This window comes from Myxocyprinus asiaticus, chromosome 20 (assembly GCF_019703515.2).
Source record: "Myxocyprinus asiaticus isolate MX2 ecotype Aquarium Trade chromosome 20, UBuf_Myxa_2, whole genome shotgun sequence".
NCBI classification, from domain to species: domain Eukaryota; kingdom Metazoa; phylum Chordata; class Actinopteri; order Cypriniformes; family Catostomidae; genus Myxocyprinus; species Myxocyprinus asiaticus.
In genome coordinates this window covers 24,452,661-24,476,668 of record NC_059363.1, presented here as the reverse complement: position 1 = coordinate 24,476,668, position 24,008 = coordinate 24,452,661, and the positions used below count along the sequence as shown (strand labels likewise).

The 24,008-nt window shown below is 38.6% G+C and overlaps 2 protein-coding genes across 2 annotated transcripts; one reads left to right on the top strand and one right to left on the bottom strand.

The window, feature by feature from the left end:
- Nucleotides 1–61: 61 nt before the first annotated feature.
- On the bottom strand, nucleotides 62–15,672 carry LOC127410907 (sphingolipid delta(4)-desaturase/C4-monooxygenase DES2-like). The gene is made up of 3 exons (XM_051646150.1): nucleotides 15,514–15,672; nucleotides 4,555–5,297; nucleotides 62–568 (listed from the first exon to the last, which is right to left on the bottom strand). The coding sequence occupies exons 1-3, from the start codon at nucleotides 15,593–15,595 to the stop codon at nucleotides 425–427; spliced, it is 969 nt and encodes a 322-aa protein (XP_051502110.1). The 5' UTR covers nucleotides 15,596–15,672; the 3' UTR covers nucleotides 62–424.
- A 3,952-nt stretch (nucleotides 15,673–19,624) lies between these two features.
- Nucleotides 19,625–23,951, top strand: LOC127410903 (transcriptional repressor protein YY1-like). The gene is made up of 5 exons (XM_051646145.1): nucleotides 19,625–20,216; nucleotides 21,744–21,906; nucleotides 22,397–22,457; nucleotides 22,674–22,832; nucleotides 23,021–23,951. The coding sequence occupies exons 1-5, from the start codon at nucleotides 19,709–19,711 to the stop codon at nucleotides 23,201–23,203; spliced, it is 1,074 nt and encodes a 357-aa protein (XP_051502105.1). The 5' UTR covers nucleotides 19,625–19,708; the 3' UTR covers nucleotides 23,204–23,951.
- Nucleotides 23,952–24,008: the final 57 nt, after the last annotated feature.

Genomic DNA, 24,008 nt, shown 5'->3' with positions numbered 1-24,008 from the left:
TAAAACTTTGTAATATCAAAGATGGTCCAACAGTTCAAACGAAAGTAAATATGAAACAGAAAAGTTTTTTTTTTTTTAATAATAATAAATTTCTAATTATGCAACAGTGCACAAAACACAATCAACTGATGTAGTTGGCAAGATTCCTTTTTTGTTTAACGTATATTCCATGGGAACATATCTAAAACACATTTCATGTTTTAGTTAGGGATGAATATATGAAAACATTTTTGTGAAGGAATAAAACTGGAATGTGATACACCGAAACAATATTTTTGATCATGAGTCAACATGGCCCTGAGTGCACAGAATGCATGTTATTTCAAATACATCCCATAAGGATTATGTCTTGATTGTTGCTTTGCATGTTGTTTTGTAAAAATACTTTGTTATGCTTGGTTAAATCAGTAGTCTAATACCCAATTTATTCCTTTTTGCCTAGTTTGTATTGTCTTTTAATTCTGGCATAGGGGCCGATGCTATCATCGTATACAAAGTCCCACAGCACTCTCATCCAGGAAGTGTGTTGAGGGAGTGAGTCATAGTACTCTGCGGCAATTCTCTTGACCTGTATAATGAGAAAAAATAAAAATAAAAAAAAGTTACAAGTAATATTTTTAACATTACATGGTACGGAAATGCTAATTATACATTTTCAATAAAAAAAAACAAATAAAAAAAAACTTTAAAAAATATAATGCAGCTAGTATGTACAGTAAAATGTGGGTGGGGTGGTGGTCGGTTTCCTGTCGATCTCGTACTTAACGGTTGAAAAATTAAAAGACATAATGCAAAGTTCAAGATACCAGTTCACAGACATAGCACCTTGGGGACTCTTGCACACTAAAGGTGTGTAAGTTTACTAAGCTATCAAATCAATGAAATTGTGTCTTATGAAGACTGATGAAGTGTAAAAGATATATTTAGCAAATATTTGTCTTTGTTAGTCTCGCTAGTTCTCTTAATCAGTAACTGTATAAATCCATAAACGCCATTACATTACCATTTCCACTCAAGCGCTATCCAGAAAAGACAACTTCATGGGCAAAATATGGTCTCTATATTTTACTGATATCCAAGGTGGTGCAAAAGGCAGATAACCTATTAATCAGCCAATAGTTTTTAAAATCGATTTATAGAATATATAAAACAAATATTATTCTTTCCTAACCATGACAGGCACAGACAGCAAGAGTGCCAAATGAATAAAATCCCAGGTGCAATTAATTGTTCAACCAAAATCCCAATAATAACCAGAAAAAGAAAATGATTTGGTGAATAACATGAGACTTAACTATAAACAAGCCCAAAACACATCGGGGACTCTTATTTTGAAATCACAGAGACTTGGCCCTGTTACAATGCTCTATATTAAGTATTAACCAAATAAAGCTTTTTATAGCCTTAATATATACAATATTTTATTTTCACCAGATGGGGTTTAATGAGGAATATTAAACTATATACTATTAAACCGCTGTTTTACCATAAAATGAAGCCCTTCTAACTGGACATTCCTCCAGCACTGGCCACAGAGGAATGTGAAGGAAAAAAAAATAAAACTATCTTCAACAATCGGCATAGATTTTTGCAGATAACCAATAGTTCCAAAAAGCAACTCTTGGCACTGATTAATCGTTAAAACCGATATATCTATCTATCTATCTCCGTCTACCTCTGCTCATTTTGTTAATGGGAACTTTCCATCTCCATCCACTTTTACTAACATACAGTTGAAGTCAGAAGTTTACATACACCTTAGCCAAATACATTTAAACTCAGTTTTTCACAATTCCTGACATTTAATCATAGAAAACATTCCCTGTCTTAGGTCAGTTAGGATCACTACTTTAAGAATGAGAAATGTCAGAAGAATAGTAGAGAAAATTATTTCAGCTTTTATTTCATTCATCACATTCCCAGTGGGTCAGAAGTTTACATACACTTTGTTAGTATTTGGTAGCATTGCCTTTAAATTGTTTAACTTGGGTCAAATGTTTTGGGTAGCCTTCTACAAGCTTCTCACAATAAGTTACTGGAATTTTGGCCCATTCCTCCAGACAGAACTGGTGTAACTGAGTCAGGTTTGTTGGCCTCCTTGCTCGCACAAGCTTTTTCAGTTCTGCCCACAAATTTTCTATCGGATTGAGGTCAGGGCTTTGTGATGGCCACTCCCAATACCTTGATGTTGTTGTCCTTAAGCCATTTTGCCACAACTTTGGAGGTTTGCTTGGGGTCAAATTTGGAAGACCCATTTGTGATGAGCTTTAACTTCCTGGCTGATGTCTTGAAATGTTGCTTCAATATATCCACATAAAATGCCACCCCCATATTTCACAGTTGGGATGGTGTTCTTTGGCTTGCAAGCCTCACCCATTTTCCTCCAAACATTACAATGGTCATTATGGCCAAACAGTTCAATTTTAGTTTCATTAGACCAGAGGACATTTCTCCAAAATGTAAGATATTTGTCCCACGTGCACTTGCAAACTGTAGTCTGGCTTTTTTATGGCGGTTTTGGAGCAGTGGCTTTTTCCTTGCTGAGCAGCCTTTCAGGTTATGTCGATATAGGACTCGTTATACTGTGGATATAGATACTTGTCTACCTGTTTCCTCCAGCATCTTCACAAGGTCCTTTGCTGTTTTTCTGGGATTGATTTGCACTTTTCGCACCAAACTACGTTCACCTCTAGGAGACAGAATGTGTCTCCTTCCAGAGCGGTATGATGGCTGCATGGTCCCATGGTGTTTATACTTGGGTACACTTGAGCAGATGAATGTGGTACCTTCAGGCATCTGGAAATTGCTCCTAAGGATGAACCAGACTTGTGGAGGTCCACAATTCTTTTCTGAGGACTTGGCTGATTTATTTTGATTTTCAAGCAAAGAGGCACTGAGTTTGAAGGTAGGCCTTAAAATACATCCACCTCCTATCAGAAGCTAATTGTCTAAAGGCTTGACATCATTTTCTGGAATTTTTCAAGCTGCTTAAAGGCAAAGTTAACTTAGTGTGTGTAAAATTCTGACTCACTGGAATTGTGATATAGTCAATTAAAAGTGAAACAATCTATCTGTAAACAACTGTTGGAAAAATAACTCATGCCATCCACAAAGTAGAAGTCCTAAACAACTTGATTTTAATGAGCCTTTTATTTGGCCATTTAGTTTCCTAGAGCAATCAGTAGACTAATTTCACAATCCTTCAGGGCTGTATAATTAATCAAAATAACATGAAAATGGAGATATGATATGTGATTATTTAACTGACAAAGGCTGCGATTAAAGACAGATAAACATGGTCTGTGTGCGCTTCAGAACGAACCGATGATGCGCTGATCTGTGCACGCGCGGGGGCTCATGTTTTTAGCGCAATTCACTTGCATTGTGAAGAACTGCAGGTTCAAGAATTTGCGCAATTCCAAACATTAGTAACCACTATAAAGTTATTATACAATTCTACAAATGCGGAGCAGTAAAGGAGAGTTTGACCGATTTCAGAATGGCATACTACTCTTACTATTTCTGCCATTGACACATATGCAGTGTAGTAGAGTCTGAAGAGGTGGGCATACTGTTAAAAATAAATAAAAATCAAAAACCCGCTCTCTAAAATTAATATATGTATACAGTACATATGTAAAATGTGTAAAACAAAAAAAACAAAAATTCCATCTTTCTTCTTTTTTGGCTGTTGTAATTACAGTCCCACATGAATTTACAAAATGTACTGTATATAAGGGTAAGTTTCTTGCTGGTATGATGTATAGAAGAACTAAGAACCATGGTATGGTAAATTAAATGTTAAATATTTAAATTAATAGGTCTTATTAATTTTCCTTTCATTAGGCTACAATTAAAATTACTCTAATTAATGAACTAACACACACATAATACGCAATAAACTATTAAGCATAATGAGTGTACGTCAACACGTTGTCGTGTTTTACCATATATAGCCTACGTAAGAATTAATGGTTATTTGTTTTATTTGTGTACTGTAATGTTCTTTTCTGTGTATAATGAAATTGTTTTCCTCCTTTGAAATATAAACTGAAATGATTTAATATCACGAGAAAAAGGCACCACCAACAGCAGTAAAAGGCACAAAAAAAGACATTTGCTATAATTACGGGACACAGTTGTCCAGCATCTGCAAAGAGAATCAAAATCTAGCACAGGTGCGGTAATGTAGTATTTTCACAAAGTTTAACTGCATAAATAAATAAATATATATATATATATATATATATATATATATATATATATATATATATATATATATATATATATATACACACACACACACACACACACACACACACACACACACACACACACACACACACACACACACGTTTAGCAGGGAAATACATTTACAGCGCAAATTATGGTTACTCCAGGGATGCTTGTGAATCAGCATTTGACACTGGAAATATCCCACCCTTACTGAAACGGAAAATATTATTGGTTAGAAAATATCCAAAACGTTCTGATTGGTGGATCAGCTTAGTCGGACTGTCTGTCTTGCACGTGCCATCAGTTGCACCCTCTTACCTCAGGTAATTTGCTGCCAGGAATGCTGGGGAAGTCATGGTGCTCCATATGGTATCCCACATTGAAGGTTATGTAGTTGAGGGGGCCGTAATAAGAGTAGGTTTCATGACCTTTCATGAACATGTAGTGCTCTGCGATGAAGTGTCCAGAGATGGGGTGTAAGCCCATGCACAGGATAGACCCAGCAATGAGGTACACTATAGGCTTGAGGCCCCAGAAATAGTAGATGACAATGTCGACCACAAACTGCACTGCTGCATTCGCCATCTCCAACCTGGTCACAGGCTTGGGGTTCACAATCAAAGGACGGAGTGCATAGAACAGAGGCTGGAGAAAGAGCCAGATCACCTTCCTCATCGGGGTGCAGAAGAACCAGCCCTCAAGGTCAGTAGGAATATCTACATCCAACCCATCTCCTCCAAGATACCGATGGTGGTCAATGTGGTACTTCTTAAAAGAAGATGAATAAGGCAAGCCAATGGGCAGATTGGCAAACATGGCGAACCAGCGGTTCCAGCGTGCCTGTTTATTGCCAAAGGCCACATTGTGTGAAATGTCATGAATAGCTAAAGTCAGAGAGTGGTTGATGCAGCCACCAAATGCATATGCCCAAAACAACACCCACTTCCAAGAGAGGTCATGGACCATGTAACATGCCAGGAGCTGGGTGATTACCATTCCTGACACAACCCACTTCAGCTGGGGGTCATGACCCATCAAAGACTTGATTTCTGGATACTTTGCTGGAGAGAGAGAAAAGTGTAGAGAATTATAAATCATTTAATGCTTGAATAGAGGTTTACCCTGAATACTCTGCATACTGCAAATCTCAAAATAAAATAAAAAAATAAAAAATAAAAAACACAATAGTTCTTCATGAGTGATTCTCATGAAACCTGTCAGGAAAATATCCTGGTATTAATTTACTCCAAAATCAAAAGAAACTTAGATTTTGCCTAGAGAGAAAAAAAAAATAAAACATATGTACACTATATTGCCAAAAGTATTCACTCATCTGCCTTTAGACGCATATGAACTTAAGTGACATCCCATTCTTAATCCATAGGGTTTAATATGACGTTGGCCCAGCCTTTGCAGCTATAACAGCATCAACTCTTCTGGGAAGGCTTTCCACAAGGTTTAGGAGTGTGTTTATGGGAATTTTTGACCATTCTTCCAGAAGCGCATTTGTGAGGTCAGACACTGATGTTGGACGAGAAGGCCTGGCTCGCAGTCTTTGCTCTAATTCATTCCAAAGGTGCTCTATCGGGTTGAGGTCAGGACTCTGTGCAGGCCAGTCAAGTTCTTCCACACCAAACTCGCTCATCCATGTCTTTATGGACCTTGCTTTGTGCACTGGTGCGCAGTCATGTTGGAACAGGAAGGGGCCATCCCCAAACTGTTCCCACAAAGTTGGGAGCATGGAATTGTCCAAAATCTCTTGGTATGCTGAAGCATTCAGAGTTCCTTTCACTGGAACTAAGGGGCCAAGCCCAGCTCCTGAAAAACAACCCCACACCATAATCCCCCTCCACCAAACTTCACAGTTGGCACAATGCAGTCAGACAAGTACCGTTCTCCTGGCAACCGCCAAACCCAGACTCGTCCATCAGATTGCCAGATGGAGAAGCTTGATTCGTCACTCCAGAGAACGCATCTCCACTGCTCTAGAGTCCAGTGGCGGCGTGCTTTTCACCACTGCATCCGACGCTTTGCATTGCACTTGGTGATGTATGGCTTGGATGCAGCTGCTCGGCCATGGAAACCCATTCCATGAAGCTCTCTACGCACTGTTCTTGAGCTAATCTGAAGGCCACATGAACTCTGGAGGTCTGTAGCGATTGACTCTGCAGAAAGTTGGCGACCTCTGCGCACTATGCGCCCTCAGCATCCGCTCTGTCATTTTACGTGGCCTACCACTTCATGGCTGAGTTGCTGTCATTCCCAATCGCTTCCACTTTGTTATAATACCACTGACAGTTGACTGTGGAATATTTAGTAGTGAGGAAATTTCACGACTGGACTTGTTGCACAGGTGGCATCCTATCACAGTACCACGCTGGAATTCACTGAGCTTCTGAGAGTGGCCCATTCTTTCACAAATGTTTGTAGAAGCAGTCTGCATGCCTAGGTGCTTCATTTTATACACCTGTGGCCATGGAAGTGATTGGAACACCTGAATTCAATTATTTGGATGGGTGAGCGAATACTTTTGGCAATATAGTGTGTACATTATATATATATATATATATATATATATATATATACACACACGCTTATTTTTAGGACCATTAAAAATTGTAACTTTGGGACATGACAGTTCCACACATTTTAGCGCCCAATTCGTATTATCACAATGATGATAATGTCATTACCGCAACATTAAAAAATTATTTATTATTTAAATGGTAAAAGTATTTATTGCACAACAACAGCATCTTTTTTTTTTATTATTATTGTACTAGAGCAGTGGTTCCCAAACTTTTTACAGTGGGGTACTCCTCCAAACATTCAACATCCTTTCACGTAGCCCCTCTCCATCGCATAGATAACATTCACACAATGTACTTTGAAAATATGTATATTTAACACAATTACCTTTGTAAAACAACTCCCTTATATTAAACATGTTATATGTGTACATGTTTTGTACATGTTATATTAATCATATACATATTGAATAAATAGCTTACCGATTGAGACGTGTATGCTAGATGTGATATAACTGCATAACTTAAACTCCCCCCTCATCGCGTCGCGGTATGCAAGAATAGTGTTCGGTTCTGTGCCTTGAACTGAGCATCATTGCAGGTACGGTATTGCGGTTAAGTATCTGTGCAATTGCGCGGTCACCTCAAGGTGCTTTTTTTATGTCACATTTGACACTTTAGCAAGGTTGAGCTAATTTGCTAAAAAACATCATGCAACAATGGGAAAACAGGCCTCTAGAGTGCGAGCAAATGTGACTGAAAATTACTGCGTGTGAATGTGGAAAATTATTTGGCTGCACTTGATATATGAAAAGCTTATGAACTTATACCATCAGACTCAAAACTCCATATGCATCTAACCTTAAATATAAATTACGTTTTAAACTGCGAAAAAAAACAAACAAACAGACAAACTAAAATCATGGACGACTGACATGTGCGAGTCTGGTCACCAAGCTACGTCACCTAGCAGTGTGCTGAGCTGGCGAAAAAGATACTTGTGTGACGCACGACGCATGAGTAAATGCATTTTTTATTTTTATTTATTACCGCAAAAGATAGCGTTATTTCATTGCATGTTTACCTGACATTAGGGGGCACACTACACTAGGGGGGACACAATTATTTTTGCCAGTGAGAAATAAATGAACTGGGTTTGAATGTTATTTTAGACGGTGATGAAATTAAAAGAATGGTAAATCTCAGAATTGTATTCAGATTCATTGTCACCTCACGTTCCCCCAGGAAACACTGTAATACACTAATAACATGACTGTCACAGTAATGGGAATTGCCATTTAAATAGTAACAGTGTTACAGTAATGATAATTGGAGGGTAAAATGTGCTTGAGTGTCCTGAAAATGTCACAATGCAAAACATTTTAATGGTACTAAATGTAGGCTTCATTTTCTTTATGCAAATCACACACACACACACACACACACACACACACGTTGGTTTAGCTATCCTTATGGAGGACTCTCCATAGATATGATTTTTATACTGTACAAACTATAGAGTCTATCCCCTAAACCTAACCCTCACAAAAACCTTTTTGCATTTTTACATTTAAACAAAAAAAAAAAAAAAAAAAAAAAATATATATATATATATATATATATATATATATATATTTCATTTAATATGCCATTTCCCTTGTGGGGACCCACAATGTAGGTGATCTCAAGTTTTACTATCCTTGTGGGGACATTTGGTCCCCACAACGGAGGTTAAACCTGTACCTGTACACGCACACACGGTCAAAAGTTTTGAAACACTTGACTGAAATGTTTCTCATGATCTTAATCTTTTGATCTGAAGGCGTATGCTTAAATGTTTGAAATTAGTTTTGTAGACAAAAATATAATTGTGCCACCATATTAATTTAACTATAAATCTAAAATTTAATTTAAAAAAAGTTTTTGAAATTGATGACTTGGACCAAATAAAGAAAGGCAGCCAATAAGTGCCCAACATAGATGGGAACTCCTTCAATACTGTTTAAAAAGCATCCCAGGGTGATACCTCAAGAAGTTGGTTGAGAAAATGTCAAGAGTACATGTCTGCAAATTCTAGGCAAAGGGTGACTACTCTGAAGGTGCTAAAATATAACACAGTTTTGATTTATTTTGGATTTTGTTTAGTCACAACATAATTCCCATAGTTCCATTTATGTTATTCCATAGTTTTGATGACTTTACTATTATTCTAAAATGACCGGTAGTGTGCGAGTGTGTATTATATATATATATATATATATATTTTGTGTGTGTGTATATATAAAGTTCATTCAAAAAGTATTCTGATCCCTTCATTTTTTTCACATTTTGTTATGTTGCAGTCTTATGCTAAAATGCTTTAAATATAATGACAAAGCGAAATCCAGATTTCTGATAACTTTGCAAATTTATTAAAAAGAAACTGAAATATCACATTGACATATGTATTCAGACTCTTAACTCATTACTTCGTTGAAGCACCTTTGGCAGCGATTACAGCCTCAAGTCTTTTTTGGGTATGATGCGACAAGCTTTGCACACCTGGATTTGGGGATTTTCTGCCATTCTTCTCTGCAGATCCTCTCAAGCTCTGTCAGGTTGGATAGGGACCATCGGTGCACAGCCATTTTTAGGTCTCTACAGAGATGTTCTATTGGGTTTAAGTCTGGGCTCTGGCTGGGCCACTCAAGGACAGAGTTGTCCCTAAGCCACACTTGCATTGTCATTGCTGTGTGCTTAGGGTCACTGTCCTGTTGGAAGGTGAACCTTTGGCCCAGTCTGAGGTCCCGAGCACATAGACCAGGTTTTCATTAAGGATATCTCTGTATTTTGCTGCATTCAGCTTTCCTTCAACCCTGACCAGTATCCCAATCCCTGCTGCTGAAAAATAACCCCACTGCATGATGCTACTACCACCATGCTTTACCACTGGGATGGTATCATGTGTCTTGACTGAGGAGAGGCTTCCATCTGGCCACTCTGCCATAAAGCCCAGATCGGTGGAGTGTCGTAGTGATGGTTATACGTCTGCAAGTTTCTCCCATCTCAAATCAAATCAAATCACTTTTATTGTCACACAACCATATACACAAGTGCAATAGTGTGTGAAATTCTTGGGTGCCGTTCCGAGCAACATAGTAGTCGTGACAGTGATAAAGACATATACCAATTTACAATAAACATCAGATTTACAACACAATTTAAAATCTAATATACACAATTACACACAACACAATATACAAATAACATACAATGTACAGTATACAATACTCACAATATAGAATACACATTATACAATAAAAAAAAAGTATATATATATATATATATATATATAAAAAAAATGTACAGTAGGTTATATTGTACTGTATTGACATTCAGGCTGTCGGCTGATTGTAAGTTGCCAGTGTGTTGTTAAGAGAGAATATCATATAATAATAATAATAATATAATATATGACAGTCCGGTGTGAGATATAAGAGTAATAAAATGCAGTGCTGATGTATTTTGATCGTGGGAGATCAAGAGTTCAAAAGTCTGATTGCTTGGGGGAAGAAGCTATCATGGAGTCGGCTGGTGCGGGTCCTGATGCTGCGATACCACCTGCCTGATGGTAGCAGTGAGAACAGCCCATGGCTCGGGTGGCTGGAGTCTCTGATGATCTGCCGAGCTTTTTTCACACACCGCCTGGTATATATGTCCTGGAGGGAGGGAAGCTCACCTCCGATGATGTGTCTGGCAATTCGCACCACCCTTTGCAGTGCTTTGCGGTTGTGGGCGGTGCTATTGCCGTACCAGGCGGAGATGCAGCCAGTCAGGATGCTCTCTACAGTGCAGGTGTAGAACCGTGTGAGGATGTGGCGGTTCATTCCAAACTTCCTCAGCCGTCTCAGGAAGAAGAGGCGTTGATGAGCCTTCTTCACAATGGCCTCAGTGTGGATGAACCATGCGAGTTCCTCAGTGATGTGGACACCCAGGAACTTGAAGCTGCTGACTCTCTCCACTGGTGCTCCATTGATGGTGATGGGACTGTGTTCTCTATCTCTTCTCCTGAAGTCCACCACAAGCTCCTTTGTCTTACTGACGTTGAGGGAGAGGTTGTGCTCCTGACACCAGTGTGTCAGAGTGTGCTCCTCCTCTCTGTAGGGTGTTTCATCATTGTCAGTGATCAGACCTACCACTGTCATATCATCAGCAAACTTAATGATGGCATTGGAGCTGTGTGTTGCCACACAGTCATGTGTGTACAGGGAATACAAGAGTGGGCTGAGAACACAGTCCTGCGGGGCTTCAGTGTTGAGGGTCAGTGATGAGATGATGTTGCTGCCCATTCTAAGCACCTGGCGTCTGCTTGACAGGAAGCCCAGGATACAGCTGCACAGCGAGCTGTTTAAGCCCAGAGCTTCTCATCAAGCTTGTAGGGCACTATGGTGATGAATGCTGAGCTGTAGTCTACAAACAACATTCTCACATAAAAGTGTTCTTTTTTTCCAGTTGGGAGAGAGCAGTGTGTATTGTAGATGCAATGGCATCATCAGTGGAGTGGTTGTTGCGGTAAGCAAACTGCAACGGGTCTAGTGATGGAGGCAGCACAGAGCAGATGTAATCTCTGATTAGTCTCTCAAAGCATTTGCTGATGATGGGGGTCAGAGCAACAGGACGCCAGTCATTTAAGCAAGTGATTTTGGATTGCTTTGGAACAGGCACAATGGTAGACGTTTTAAAGCATGTGGGGACTACAGACAAAGAGAGGGAAAGGTTACCGTAAAAACACCAGCCAGTTGGTTCGCGCACACTCCGATGACGCGGCCCGGAATGCCGTTTGGACCCACGGCTTTGTGGATATTCACCCGTCGGAAGGATCAGGTTACATCCGCTACAGAGACAGAGAGTGAACTAACCTCTGTAGCTTCGGCTGCGAGAGCTCTCTCCGCGAGGGCGGTGTTATTTCTCTCGAAACGAGCATAAAAAAGTATTTAGCTCACCCGGGAGAGAGGCAGCGGTGCTCACGGCGGAGTTTTTATTCCCTTTAAAGTCCGTGATGATATTAATTTCCTGCCACATGCTTCTAGAGTTGGTGGTGTTGAACTGTCCTTCAATCTTTTTCCTGTTCTGATATTTTGCAGTTCATAACTGGCTTGTTTATGCTCCTCCGCATTCCCGGAATTAAAAGCGGAGGTCCGCGCATCAAGTGCCGTGCGAACAATCGCTATTAATCCAAGGTTTCTGGTTTGGGTAGATCTGTATTGTTCTGGTCGGAATGACATCCTCTACGCACTTTGATGAAACACGTTACGCTATCAGCGTAAAGCTCGATGTCATCAGAGGCGGACCGGAACATCTCCCAGTCCATGTGATCAAAACAGTCTTGTAGCATAGGGTCTGATTGGTCCGACCAGCACTGGATCGTCCTGAGGATGGGTGCTTCCTGTTTCAGTTTCTGCCTGTAAGCGGGCAGAAGCAGAATGGAAGAGTGGTCCAATTTGCCAAATAGTGGGTGGGGGAGGGATCTGTAGCCGTCCCGGAAGGGAGAGTAGCAATGGTCCAAAACCCGGTCCCCTTGTGTGTTAAAACTAATGCGTTGGTGATATTTTGGTGCGACTGATTTGAAACTGGCTTTATTAAAGTCCCCGTCACAATGAATGTGGCCTCAGGGTGCGTGGTTTCCTGCTTGCTTATAATCCCGTACAGTTCCTTGAGTGCCCGGTCTGTGTCGGCTTGTGGCGGGATGTACACAGCAGTGATAATGACCGCTGTGAATTCCCTCGGTAGCCAGAATGGTCGAAACAGAAGCATGAGAAATCTCCACACATGATCTCTGGAGCTCAACCAGAGTCACCATCAGGTTCTTGGTCACCTCTCTCACCAAGGCCCTTCTCCCTGATTGCTCAGTTTGGCCGGGTGGCCAGCCCTAGGAAGAGTCCTGGTTGTTCCAAACTTCTTCCATTTAAGAATAATGGAGGCCACTGTGCTCTTGGGAACCTTCAGTGTATCCGACATTTTTTTGTAGCCTTCCCAAGATCTGTGCCTTGACACAATCCTGTCTGAGCTCTGCAGGCAGTACCTTTGACCTCATGACTTAGTTTTTGCTCTGATATGCATTTTCAGCTGTGAGACCTTATATAGACAGGTATGTGCCTTTCCAAATCATGTCCAATCAATTACATTTGCCACAGGTGGATTCCAAACAAAGTGTAGAAACATCTCAAAGATGATCCAGAGAAATAGGATGCACCTGAACTAAATTTGTCATAGCAAAGGGTCTGAATATTTATGTCAATGTGATATTTCAGTTTTTTCTTTTTATAAATTTGCAAAGTTATCAAAAATATGGCTTTTGCTTTATCATTATGAGGTATGGAGTGTAGATTGATGTGGAAAAAATAATAAAGCATTTTAGCATAAGGCTGCAACATTAAAAAATCTGAAAAAAATGAAGGGGTCTGAATACTTTCTGAATGCACTGTATATATATTTGGGGTTAAGTATATATTGATTTAGGGTTAAGTATATATATGGTATATGACCAGGACATTTTCTTGGCAGGTTTTGTGAGAATCACAAAAAGTAACAAATTTGCCAAAATGAGACCTACTGTATTTTATCAGCAGTGGTAAAGAGTCTAAAAATTCATTAAGCTGAAACTGATGCACAAATTGTTGAAAACAGCTTTTTGTAAATATAGGGGTTATTATGGAACAACTTGAAAGCATTAGAGGGATTTGTTGAAGTACCCTCAGTAAAGGTAAGCAATTACAGACTGCACTTTAATGAAATTAAACTTTCTTATCCCAATTAAAAACTGAGTAACTCTTAAAATAATTATGCTTGACAGCTCACTTTATTCATGCTTGTTTGAACTTCAAGAGCTTATTGTTCTACTTTGAGAGATAATACTTGTGTATGGAGTACAGTAAATGCGGTAGTACTTAATTCTACTTTGCTTTTAAAAAAAAAAAAAAAAAAAAAAAATGAAATGGTTCTTATTTCTATTACAGTCGCTAGGGGCAACCTAATTAACATGTTAAGACAATATTTAAGCCAACCAGTTAAGTCCCCTGCTTCTGGCATGGAAACACAGAAGCAGGTTTATTTAGTGTTTCGTTTCAGTTTTTGTGTAAAGATTCTGCCTTCAGGTGTCTAATAGGAGCCTAAAGTAATATAATGTGTTTCAGGAGAGTAACGAATATTGATCAGGCAGTGGTATGGTGCAGTGTTTCTGAACATTGGCCAAGTTCATCTGTGTAATGAGTAAACAAATGTCATAAAGTGCGTAAATAAAATTACCTCAAACTCCACTAGCAAATGCTAATACAACCCTAAGGCGATGCTTTGGCATAAAAACAAACAAACAACAACAAATCATTATTGTTATTTTTTCCAAAAAACAATGTAATAATTGCTAAGACAACTATAATTTTTAATGTTGTATTTTTAGGTATCCAGCAGGTAGGTAGGTAGATGTAATCCTTTGCTATTTGAGCTATAAAACAAAATTGCACTCTCCTATAAAATTATTATTAACACACAACAACACATATTTACTATGTAAAAATTAAAATAATACTTATTCACACCCATACCCACAAAATATGTTGGAGAAAAAAAAAAAAAAAAAAAACAGCTTGTAAACAGCATTTGAGCTCTCAGCCCTTCTGGAATAGTGTGAAGATGATGCATACACTATTAATATTTGAAGAGGCTGAGATGTAAAACTACCCATGCAATTAAGTTCACAATATAATACAGTAAAAGGGGCTTTTGTGGGGGGCTACTGATAGAGAATTACAGAAGTAGTGTATAGAGTAACTGCACTCTGATTTAATATTAAAACATGCTTAGTTTAATGTGGTCTGTCAAAGAGTGTGAATTTCTATTGTAAAGTAAAAATACAATCTTGCAGCCAAGAAATTATTTTTGTGAAATCTCCATACTGCTTGTAAATGTATTGTATAAGGGAACTGCCCTCGTGACTGATAATTGTGTGACTGATGTATCATCACCGTTATGGTCATATGACAAAGAATGTGTCTTGTCACTAAGCAAGCCCCATTTCTATTGTTCCTGGAGTCAAAGATAGAAGCCTGGAATGGGTTTACACAAAATGATCATCCCTGTAGCCATTGTCAGATATGCATTTGACTCAGCATATGACAATGTTACATCTCAAATACATGTATAGGGGTGAGAGGAGCTGATAATGAAGTAACATATAAAGAACTGAACAACCCAGCATGTAAAGAACATAAATTAACCTGAAACAAACTGATTCTCCCTCTTCACTCACGCTCACTCGCGCGCGCGCGCGCGCACGCACACCAACACACACGCGCGCACACAACACATTGGCGCGCGCATGCGCACACGCTCCTAGAGAAAGTATTGATGGTATACATATATATTTAAAACTTTAACAATTTCATATTAAAATGACACCTGAATGGTCTCAATCCCTAAACAATAATTTACTTTGTTTACACTCTGACAGTGACAAGGACTCGAGATGAAATCAAATAAAATGTAACTTGGCACACACCAAGTTTGATCTGTCTTTGCCAGCATAAGCTATAAATCGAGATGAGATGATGTAACAATCCAATTAAATTACTAAATGGATCAATCACGTTTACATGCGATTCAAACAAGCCGGCAAGCCAGATCGTAGCAACTGTAAAACTTGTTTTAACGTTTGGTCCTTACAACATATTCTGCTGACGTAAAGATGACCTTCTATAACTTAACTTCAGCTCACCTAATATTTCTTTTCTTCTGCATGTGTGCGGTTGCTCAGTGTAGACCCATTCAAAGTCCCAGCGTCCACCTGCTTTCCCCATTTTACACCTCTGTGCCGCAGGTGGTGTGTAATGATCTCAGGTGATTCCTCTCTTACTAGACTCGTTTCGGACACGCCCTCTTAGATAAGAGAAGCTAGGTGTGCCTGAGTGAGTCTACTCTATACAATAACTTATTTCAACCGAAACCCTAACAGACTCAGATTGGTCTGACAGCCGCTGCTCTAACGCCTTAGAAGCGAACATCTACATCTCAAGCAATTTGCTTCTTTCCACAAATGAAGTGTTTTGCAACGAGTGGGAAAACCCGTTTCCTGTGGAATGTTTTGCAATGTGATTTGAATAAAACGTGAGACAATTTGCGTAACGTGGGTGATTTAAAGTTGAATAATAATTTTAAAAAATCACTTCATCAGGGTAGGGTTACACCAGCTGTGCGTAAGTTCTCACGTAAGTTAGGACGTAAAGTTCACACTAAGGGCTTAGTTGCTACTAGTTAGTTTGTAACTAAGTCAGTGCTTAATTTGGTTGCACCACCTGTTCTTAAGGCAAGACTTAACTAGTAGGTCATAAGTTCTCCGTAAAGTAATGCGTAGTCGCATAATATGACATTTACCTGTATTGATCCAATAAGCAGCCTTCATATTTGTACACAGAAGTGTTAAAAAGCAGTGAATTTTAGTTTTATCTTGTTAGAGTTAATGTTTAAACCTTGTTTGCTCACGTAACTGTCAGCTGTAATAAATTATATCCCCATTAAAATATGACACGTAATAAAAGTAAATTTGATAAATATATTTGCCCTGTGTAAATAACAATATATAGGAACTGTATCTAAAATAAATGAGGGGTGATAAATAAATACTAATACAACAGGCTGGAAAAATAGACATTTATTCATTTTAATATCCTATATATATATATATATATATATATATGTGTGTAATTTGTTGAAACTTGACACCGGGTGACGCACCCTGAAAACTGTACCGTTAGACCGGTTTCATGCTGAAGAGCTGCTTAAAAGTATTTTTTTTCTCTCTCTTGTAAATGTAAACGGGTGTAAATGTCAACATCATACTGTATGTCGAAATGTTTGATGCCTGTCACGCAAATGAGTCTGCTTCTTATTCCATCCGTTACGCCTGGTCAGAGGCTTCCGTAAATATTTAGTTTATATGTAGGGTTACGTCCTACCTAAGTTTAATGGTGCAACGCTCAAATATTTAGTAGTGCGTAAATTGTGACTTAGTGCCCATTTACGCCCCAACTAGGCTCAGTTTGAACTAACTGGTGCAACCGGCCCCAGAAGTTCATTTGCAGTTTTGAAATTCTGGTCGCACCAGGTTCACTTCACGCGATCACTAGGTGACGCATTTTTTATTTTTATTTTTTTTTTAAATTTTTTTCTAATACAATTATTTTGTAACAGCGTCTTTACTGGGAAAATCATATATTTTTGTGTGCAGTGAAATAATGTATTACAGACCTAATGAGAGAAAGGGTAAAATCAATTGTTAAAGAATACAGCCAACTGACATAAACCAAGAATATTTGGTTTATGAATTCATTTATGATATTGAAATGCATAAATCTTAAATATGCATAACTCTTTAAGATATTGAAATCTTTAAAATAGGCTAAAATATTTTTTTTTGAGCGTGTCAAGGTTTACTTTTTATTTATTTTTATTTGTGTTCTTGATAGTATTTGTTTAATGCATGTATTTATTTATTTGGTTATTTATGTATTTATCTATTAACACAGTACAGGTACATCTCAATAAATTAGAATGTCGTGGAAAAGTTCATTTATTTCAGTAATTCAACTCAAATTGTGAAACTCGTGTATTAAATAAATTCAATGCACACAGACTGAAGTAGTTTAAGTCTTTGGTTCTTTTAATTGTGATGATTTTGGCTCACATTTAACAAAAACCCACCAATTCACTATCTCAAAAAATTAGAATATGGTGACATGCCAATCAGTTAATCAACTCAAAACACCTGCAAAGGTTTCCTGAGCCTTCAAAATGGTCTCTCAGTTTGGTTCACTAGGCTACACAATCATGGGGAAGACTGCTGATCTGACAGTTGTCCAGAAGACAATCATTGACACCCTTCACAAGGAGGGTAAGCCACAAACATTCATTGCCAAAGAAGCTGGCTGTTCACAGAGTGCTGTATCCAAGCATGTTAACAGAAAGTTGAGTGGAAGGAAAAAGTGTGGAAGAAAAAGATGCACAACCAACCGAGAGAACCGCAGCCTTATGAGGATTGTCAAGCAAAATCGATTCAAGAATTTGGGTGAACTTCACAAGGAATGGACTGAGGCTGGGGTCAAGGCATCAAGAGCCACCACACACAGACGTGTCAAGGAATTTGGCTACAGTTGTCGTATTCCTCTTGTTAAGCCACTCCTGAACCACAGACTACGTCAGAGGCGTCTTACCTGGGCTAAGGAGAAGAAGAACTGGACTGTTGCCCAGTGGTCCAAAGTCCTCTTTTCAGATGAGAGCAAGTTTTGTATTTCATTTGGAAACCAAGGTCCTAGAGTCTGGAGGAAGGGTGGAGAAGCTCATAGCCCAAGTTGCTTGAAGTCCAGTGTTAAGTTTCCACAGTCTGTGATGATTTGGGGTGCAATGTCATCTGCTGGTGTTGGTCCATTGTGTTTTTTGAAAACCAAAGTCACTGCACCCGTTTACCAAGAAATTTTGGAGCACTTCATGCTTCCTTCTGCTGACCAGCTTTTTAAAGATGCTGATTTCATTTTCCAGCAGGATTTGGCACCTGCCCACACTGCCAAAAGCACCAAAAGTTGGTTAAATGACCATGGTGTTGGTGTGCTTGACAGGCCAGCAAACTCACCAGACCTGAACCCCATAGAGAATCTATGGGGTATTGTCAAGAGGAAAATGAGAAACAAGAGACCAAAAAATGCAGATGAGCTGAAGGCCACTGTCAAAGAAACCTGGGCTTCCATACCACCTCAGCAGTGACACAAACTGATCACCTCCATGCCACGCCGAATTGAGGCAGTAATTAAAGCAAAAGGAGCCCCTACCAAGTATTGAGTACATATACAGTAAATGAATATACTTTCCAGAAGGCCAACAATTCACTAAAAATATTTTTTTTATTGGTCTTATGATGTATTCTAATTTTTTGAGATAGTGAATTGGTGGGTTTTTGTTAAATGTGAGCCAAAATCATCACAATTAAAAGAACCAAAGACTTAAACTACTTCAGTCTGTGTGCATTGAATTTATTTAATACACGAGTTTCACAATTTGAGTTGAATTACTGAAATAAATGAACTTTTCCACGACATTTTAATTTATTGAGATGCACCTGTATAGCAAATACAAATTGACAATGTAATATACCAGAGGGGAAGAATAAAGACTGTGCCTGTTGAAGAGACTGACAGTTTTCACAGCTTTCCTAGAGGAAGAAATTCAATTTATGTGAGTTAATTATACACATTTTAAAACACTAACATTAAAACAATGCTTGCTCTTATTAAATATACATAAAATCTAAATAAACAAATGTGCGTACATAATTTACATATTAAGAGTACACAGTATTTATCCATGTGTAAAACAAAATTAATCAAATGAAATTATCTAACATTTGTTTCTCATTTATAAAACCAAGAATTAACTTTTTATTATTATTTATTCAATGCTACAAGAACGTATTTGTGTATAGTCACATTAATAACATCACTAAAATTGGTGGAAAAATAATTTGACATAAATTGCAATTCACTTATGACTACATATTTTCAGTGCTCGATGTCATTAACAATATGAGAGGAATTTGGTTAACAGAGAGAGATTTTTTTAATTTATTTATTTTTGCCCAGTTCAGTTACAGTAATTCCTACTTCTTTACATTTCAAAATATCATATTAAAAATAAAATATCACATCACATATTCTTATCAAAAATTAACATTTTTCTCTCAACACCACGAATTCCATCCATCAAACGGATTGAAGTCAAATGAGCAATCAGATATCGCGAGATTCCGCGAGTCTGCTCCACAGGCAGTCCGTGAACTGGAGTCAGTCAGTGGAGGACGGAGTTATGCCTGTTTGTTAGTGCAGAAGTGTGGGTCGTTGACTTCAATTTAGTTCGGGAGAGCAAGAATGGCGTCAGGCGAAACACTGTATATTGAGACCGACGGCTCTGAAATGCCGGCCGAGATAGTGGAGCTGCATGAAATCGAAGTTGAGACCATTGAGACTACAGTGGTCGGAGACGACGACGACGACGACGAGCACCAGCCGATGATCGCTCTGCAGCCTCTGGTTTCAGACGATCCTAACCATGTAAACCATCAGGAGGTGATTTTGGTGCAAACTCGAGAGGAGGTCGTGGGCTGCGATGATTCAGACCTCCATGCGGACGACAGTTTCGAGGACCAAATCCTCATTCCCGTGCCGGTGGCAAAGGAGGAATATATCGAGCAGACTTTGGTGACTGTGTCTGGCAAGAATCCGTCGGGTCGGATGAAGAAAGGGGGAGGCAGCGGTAAAAGAGTGGTCAAAAAAAGCTTCTTAAACTCGGCCGAGGCGAGCGGACGCAAATGGGAACAGAAGCAAGTGCAGATAAAAACACTGGAGGGGGAGTTTTCTGTCACTATGTGGGCATCGGGTAAGTTTTGACAGTGTGAGATGATTCCGATCAACTGCTTTGTTCTCGTGCACTCAAACAAGGCCTCGTGCAGGCCTTCTTGCTGTCGATCGTGCATAAAGCTGCCCGATCGACCGGTGCCAGAAACAATTTTCGGGCCATTAAACCTCTTAGGACGGTGTTGCCCGGTCTAAGTGTTTTTGTTTTGATGGGAAGCCATGTTTTAAGTATGGATGGGCGCCGCCATATTCCTCCAGACCATTATGGCGGCGGCCCGAAACATGGCGGGTGTGTGAGCGGGGAAAGATGGCGGCGGGAGCGGAGAGAGGCGCTGTGAGTCCGCCGCGCTGCTGCTGCAGGCCGCAATGGCGCAGCTCCGTTTGAAGAAGGGGAGGGACCGCAGCAGTCACACGATCTGTGTGTCTGCAAACTCGAGCGGTTTTACAGCGCTTCCTTTCCTCATTAAAATGTTACCGTGCATTTAAACATTTGATAACTGGGAAGTTTAGAACACTGAAATTGTTTGTGTGTGTTATCGGGCGATAACGCTCCGTCAGTTTTTGTAGATGTGTCAGGGTTCCCACGGTCATGGAAAACCTGTAAATACCAGGGGATTGTGATTTCCAGGCCTGGAAAAGTCATGAAAATGGATAAAATCCTTAACAAATCATCAAAATATGTTAATATGTAATTTTCTAGTTATATTCGGCTCTAAACTATTTATATCGCGGAAATCCATGGGGTTTTTGGCAATCAAAAGGAATGGAAATTTCTATAGTGGTTTATAAATGTTCCAGTTTAAACTCAATTTGAAGATATTCCATTGTCGAAAGAGTGAAATCTTTACAAAGATGGTAGAACTTTATAATGTTACATTTGTTAACATTAGTAAATGCATTAGGTGTCATGGACAGTATATTTTTTTATAGTACTTATTCATCTTTGTTTATGTTAGTTAATAAAAATACAGTTGTTCATTGTTAGTTCATAGTGTATTAACTAATGTTAACATATACAACTTTTGATGTTGAAATTACCATTAACTAAGATTAATAAATGCTTAAGTATTGTTCATTGTTAGTTCATGTTAACTAATGGAACCTTCTTGTAAAATGTTGCCACAAAAATGATGGGGAAAAAAGTTAATTGGTCAAAAGGTGTGGGAACTCTGACATAAATGCACATTTCATTTGTTTTATTGATTTAAAAAAAAGAGAACTGTTGTTTCTAAATAGAGCCTTTGCACTGTGAGTTCAAATACTTTGCTGCTATTAATAGATTAAAATTCTTATGTTTTTACGAATAATACTGAATTATTATATATTATTGCCTACATTCATTTGGTTACCTTACCTAAGTTAATGAATTGTTCAGGGATGTTTTGTTGTTGAAATGATTGTTTTTTGTAATGCTACAAATGCATTAACTTTTTGGTTGCTGTATTTGTCCCTTGAGTCATTTACCTTTTCATGAAGCTGTGTGATTAGATTGTGTTCAAGTATTTAAACACTATTGTGCCTGTTGAACATCTCATCTTGTTTTGTACAGATGATAAGAAGGATGTTGATCATGAGACTGTGGTGGAGGAGCAGATTATTGGAGAAAACTCCCCTCCAGACTACTCTGAGTACATGACAGGAAAGAAACTGCCCCCTGGTGGCATACCTGGCATTGATCTGTCAGATCCCAAACAGCTTGCAGAGTTTGCAAGGTGGGTATTCAGCCAGTTGCATGCAACTTTGTTACAGTATTTTATTAAGTGCTGTGGCTTAGAGTTTCACATGAGGACTTAAGCATGGGAGAAATTTGCATTTTAAAACTTGTCACAGCTTGTGGCAATTGCGTGTGCACTTATGTAGTGATTGTGTTAGCATAATCTTACTTTGCATCTGTACTATTTGGATATGTCTAGAAAACACAGGTATGAGCAAAATATAAACTAGTACGACATTTCATTTCCAGAACTGGTCAATGCCTCGTACAAATGATATATTTGGGTTTTGAATATTTGAAATTTGTCAAACCTTTCACAGTTTTAATTGGCTTGTTTTCAGGAACAATAAGTCATATTATAGTGTATATGCTTAAATTATTTATTTGAATGATGTATTTGTAAACATGCACTTACTGGCAAAAACTGGTATTGAAAAAGCATTCATGTACCTTGTAAATGTACATTTTGACCATTTTCCACAATACAGAATGAAGCCACGGAAAATAAAGGAGGATGACTCTCCAAGGACAATAGCATGCCCCCACAAAGTGAGTGCCTGGTTTTTATGTTCAAGATAAATATTGAAAGTTTTTTTGCATACACCGTGCTTGTTATTGTAGTTGAAATGAGAAAAAACTCTTGTACCTCTCTAAAAAAAAAAAAAGTGAGGTAGTCATTTTAGGTATGATCACTTTGTGCATCACCTTCAAGATGACATTAGTTTACTGTTGGATTTCAATTATTGATCATCTCTTGTCTTTTAGGGTTGTACAAAAATGTTTCGAGATAACTCTGCAATGAGAAAGCACTTGCACACCCACGGGCCACGGGTGCATGTCTGCGCTGAATGTGGGAAGGCTTTTGTGGAAAGTTCCAAGCTAAAACGACATCAGTTGGTCCATACTGGTGAAAAGCCTTTCCAGGTGAGATTTATTTCACTGCTTTGTATTAGAGTGTTTTAAAAAATCGGAATAATACTGTTCAGAATAGCACAACTGAACAAAATGTATTGTTGCATATAAATCTTTTAGTTGCAGTGAAGTACTAAGTATTCATAAATATTTTTCATTCATAATGTCCTAATGTTATAATTTATTCCCATCCCCCACAGTGTACATTTGAGGGTTGCGGTAAACGATTCTCATTGGACTTTAACTTGCGCACACACGTGCGGATTCACACCGGTGACAGACCTTATGTTTGCCCCTTTGATGGTTGCAACAAGAAATTTGCTCAGTCCACCAACCTGAAGTCTCATATTTTGACACACGCAAAAGCTAAAAACAATCAGTGAGGTTGCTCATTGTGGAATGATCCCTAAAGACTCTTTCCTGTGCTCCAAAACCCACTTTGTATGTTGTTTCTAGATCATTTTTTTCCCCCTAAGAGAATCTCAGTGCACATTTTGATGGGAATTAAAATGTGAATGAGGACATGACACCAAACTATCCCGTCAACTGAATTAAATGCAAAACTTCCTAGTTATGAGAGTTTCTTCTTTTGAAGATGTGAGTGTTTTTGTGGACTGTCATTCACATACAAGATGCTCATTCTCCTGAGCCCAAAGAAGCAAATTTTCTGTCTGTGTCTATTTCTACAGTTTGCAAAGACTGCTTTTTAGATGTCTTCAAAGTGTGCACATTGTACACTTTTTAGAGCGTAGATCTGTTGTGTGTGCGTGCGTGCGTGTCTGTTGTCCCTGAGACTTAAAACCTGTGAATGATTTCTTCAAGGAGAATGAGATGCCGTTCAGCTTTTTTTTCAGTGTAAATAGAGCTTTTCTGTGTGAGAGGTATCCTGTGCAGGTATCTCATTTTGTATACCTGTCCTGTACAAATGTTTTGAAATCATGTAGATAATAGAGATGTTGATTAGATTGTGTATAACCCAATTAAAACAGTTTTATCCAGCTTCAGGAAATACTATTGCATACACATGCCTTCTTTTGTAACACAATAATAATCTACTCAGTATGTGAAAAGACAGTTTTCCTTTAAATCCTCTAATTTATTTAATATGGAATAAAGCTAAACTTCCCTGTACAGTTGCCAAGAGCCTTATGTTCTATAATGTGGTCTGTCAGCTGAAGTGTCCTCTAA

Bases quoted from the DNA above. Each gene is read 5' to 3' on its own strand.
- LOC127410907 (XM_051646150.1), bottom strand. From the start codon at position 15,595: ATGGGGAAAGCAGGTGGACGCTGGGACTTTGAATGGGTCTACACTGAG. The intron at 5,298-15,513 runs GTGAGCTGAAGT...CTCTCTCTCCAG, and splicing joins CAGAAGAAAAGAAATATTAG to CAAAGTATCCAGAAATCAAG. The intron at 569-4,554 runs GTAAGAGGGTGC...CTCATTATACAG, and splicing joins CTGGCAGCAAATTACCTGAG to GTCAAGAGAATTGCCGCAGA.
- LOC127410903 (XM_051646145.1), top strand. From the start codon at position 19,709: ATGGCGTCAGGCGAAACACTGTATATTGAGACCGACGGCTCTGAAATG. The intron at 20,217-21,743 runs GTAAGTTTTGAC...TGTTTTGTACAG, and splicing joins TGTCACTATGTGGGCATCGG to ATGATAAGAAGGATGTTGAT. The intron at 22,458-22,673 runs GTGAGTGCCTGG...CTTGTCTTTTAG, and splicing joins CAATAGCATGCCCCCACAAA to GGTTGTACAAAAATGTTTCG.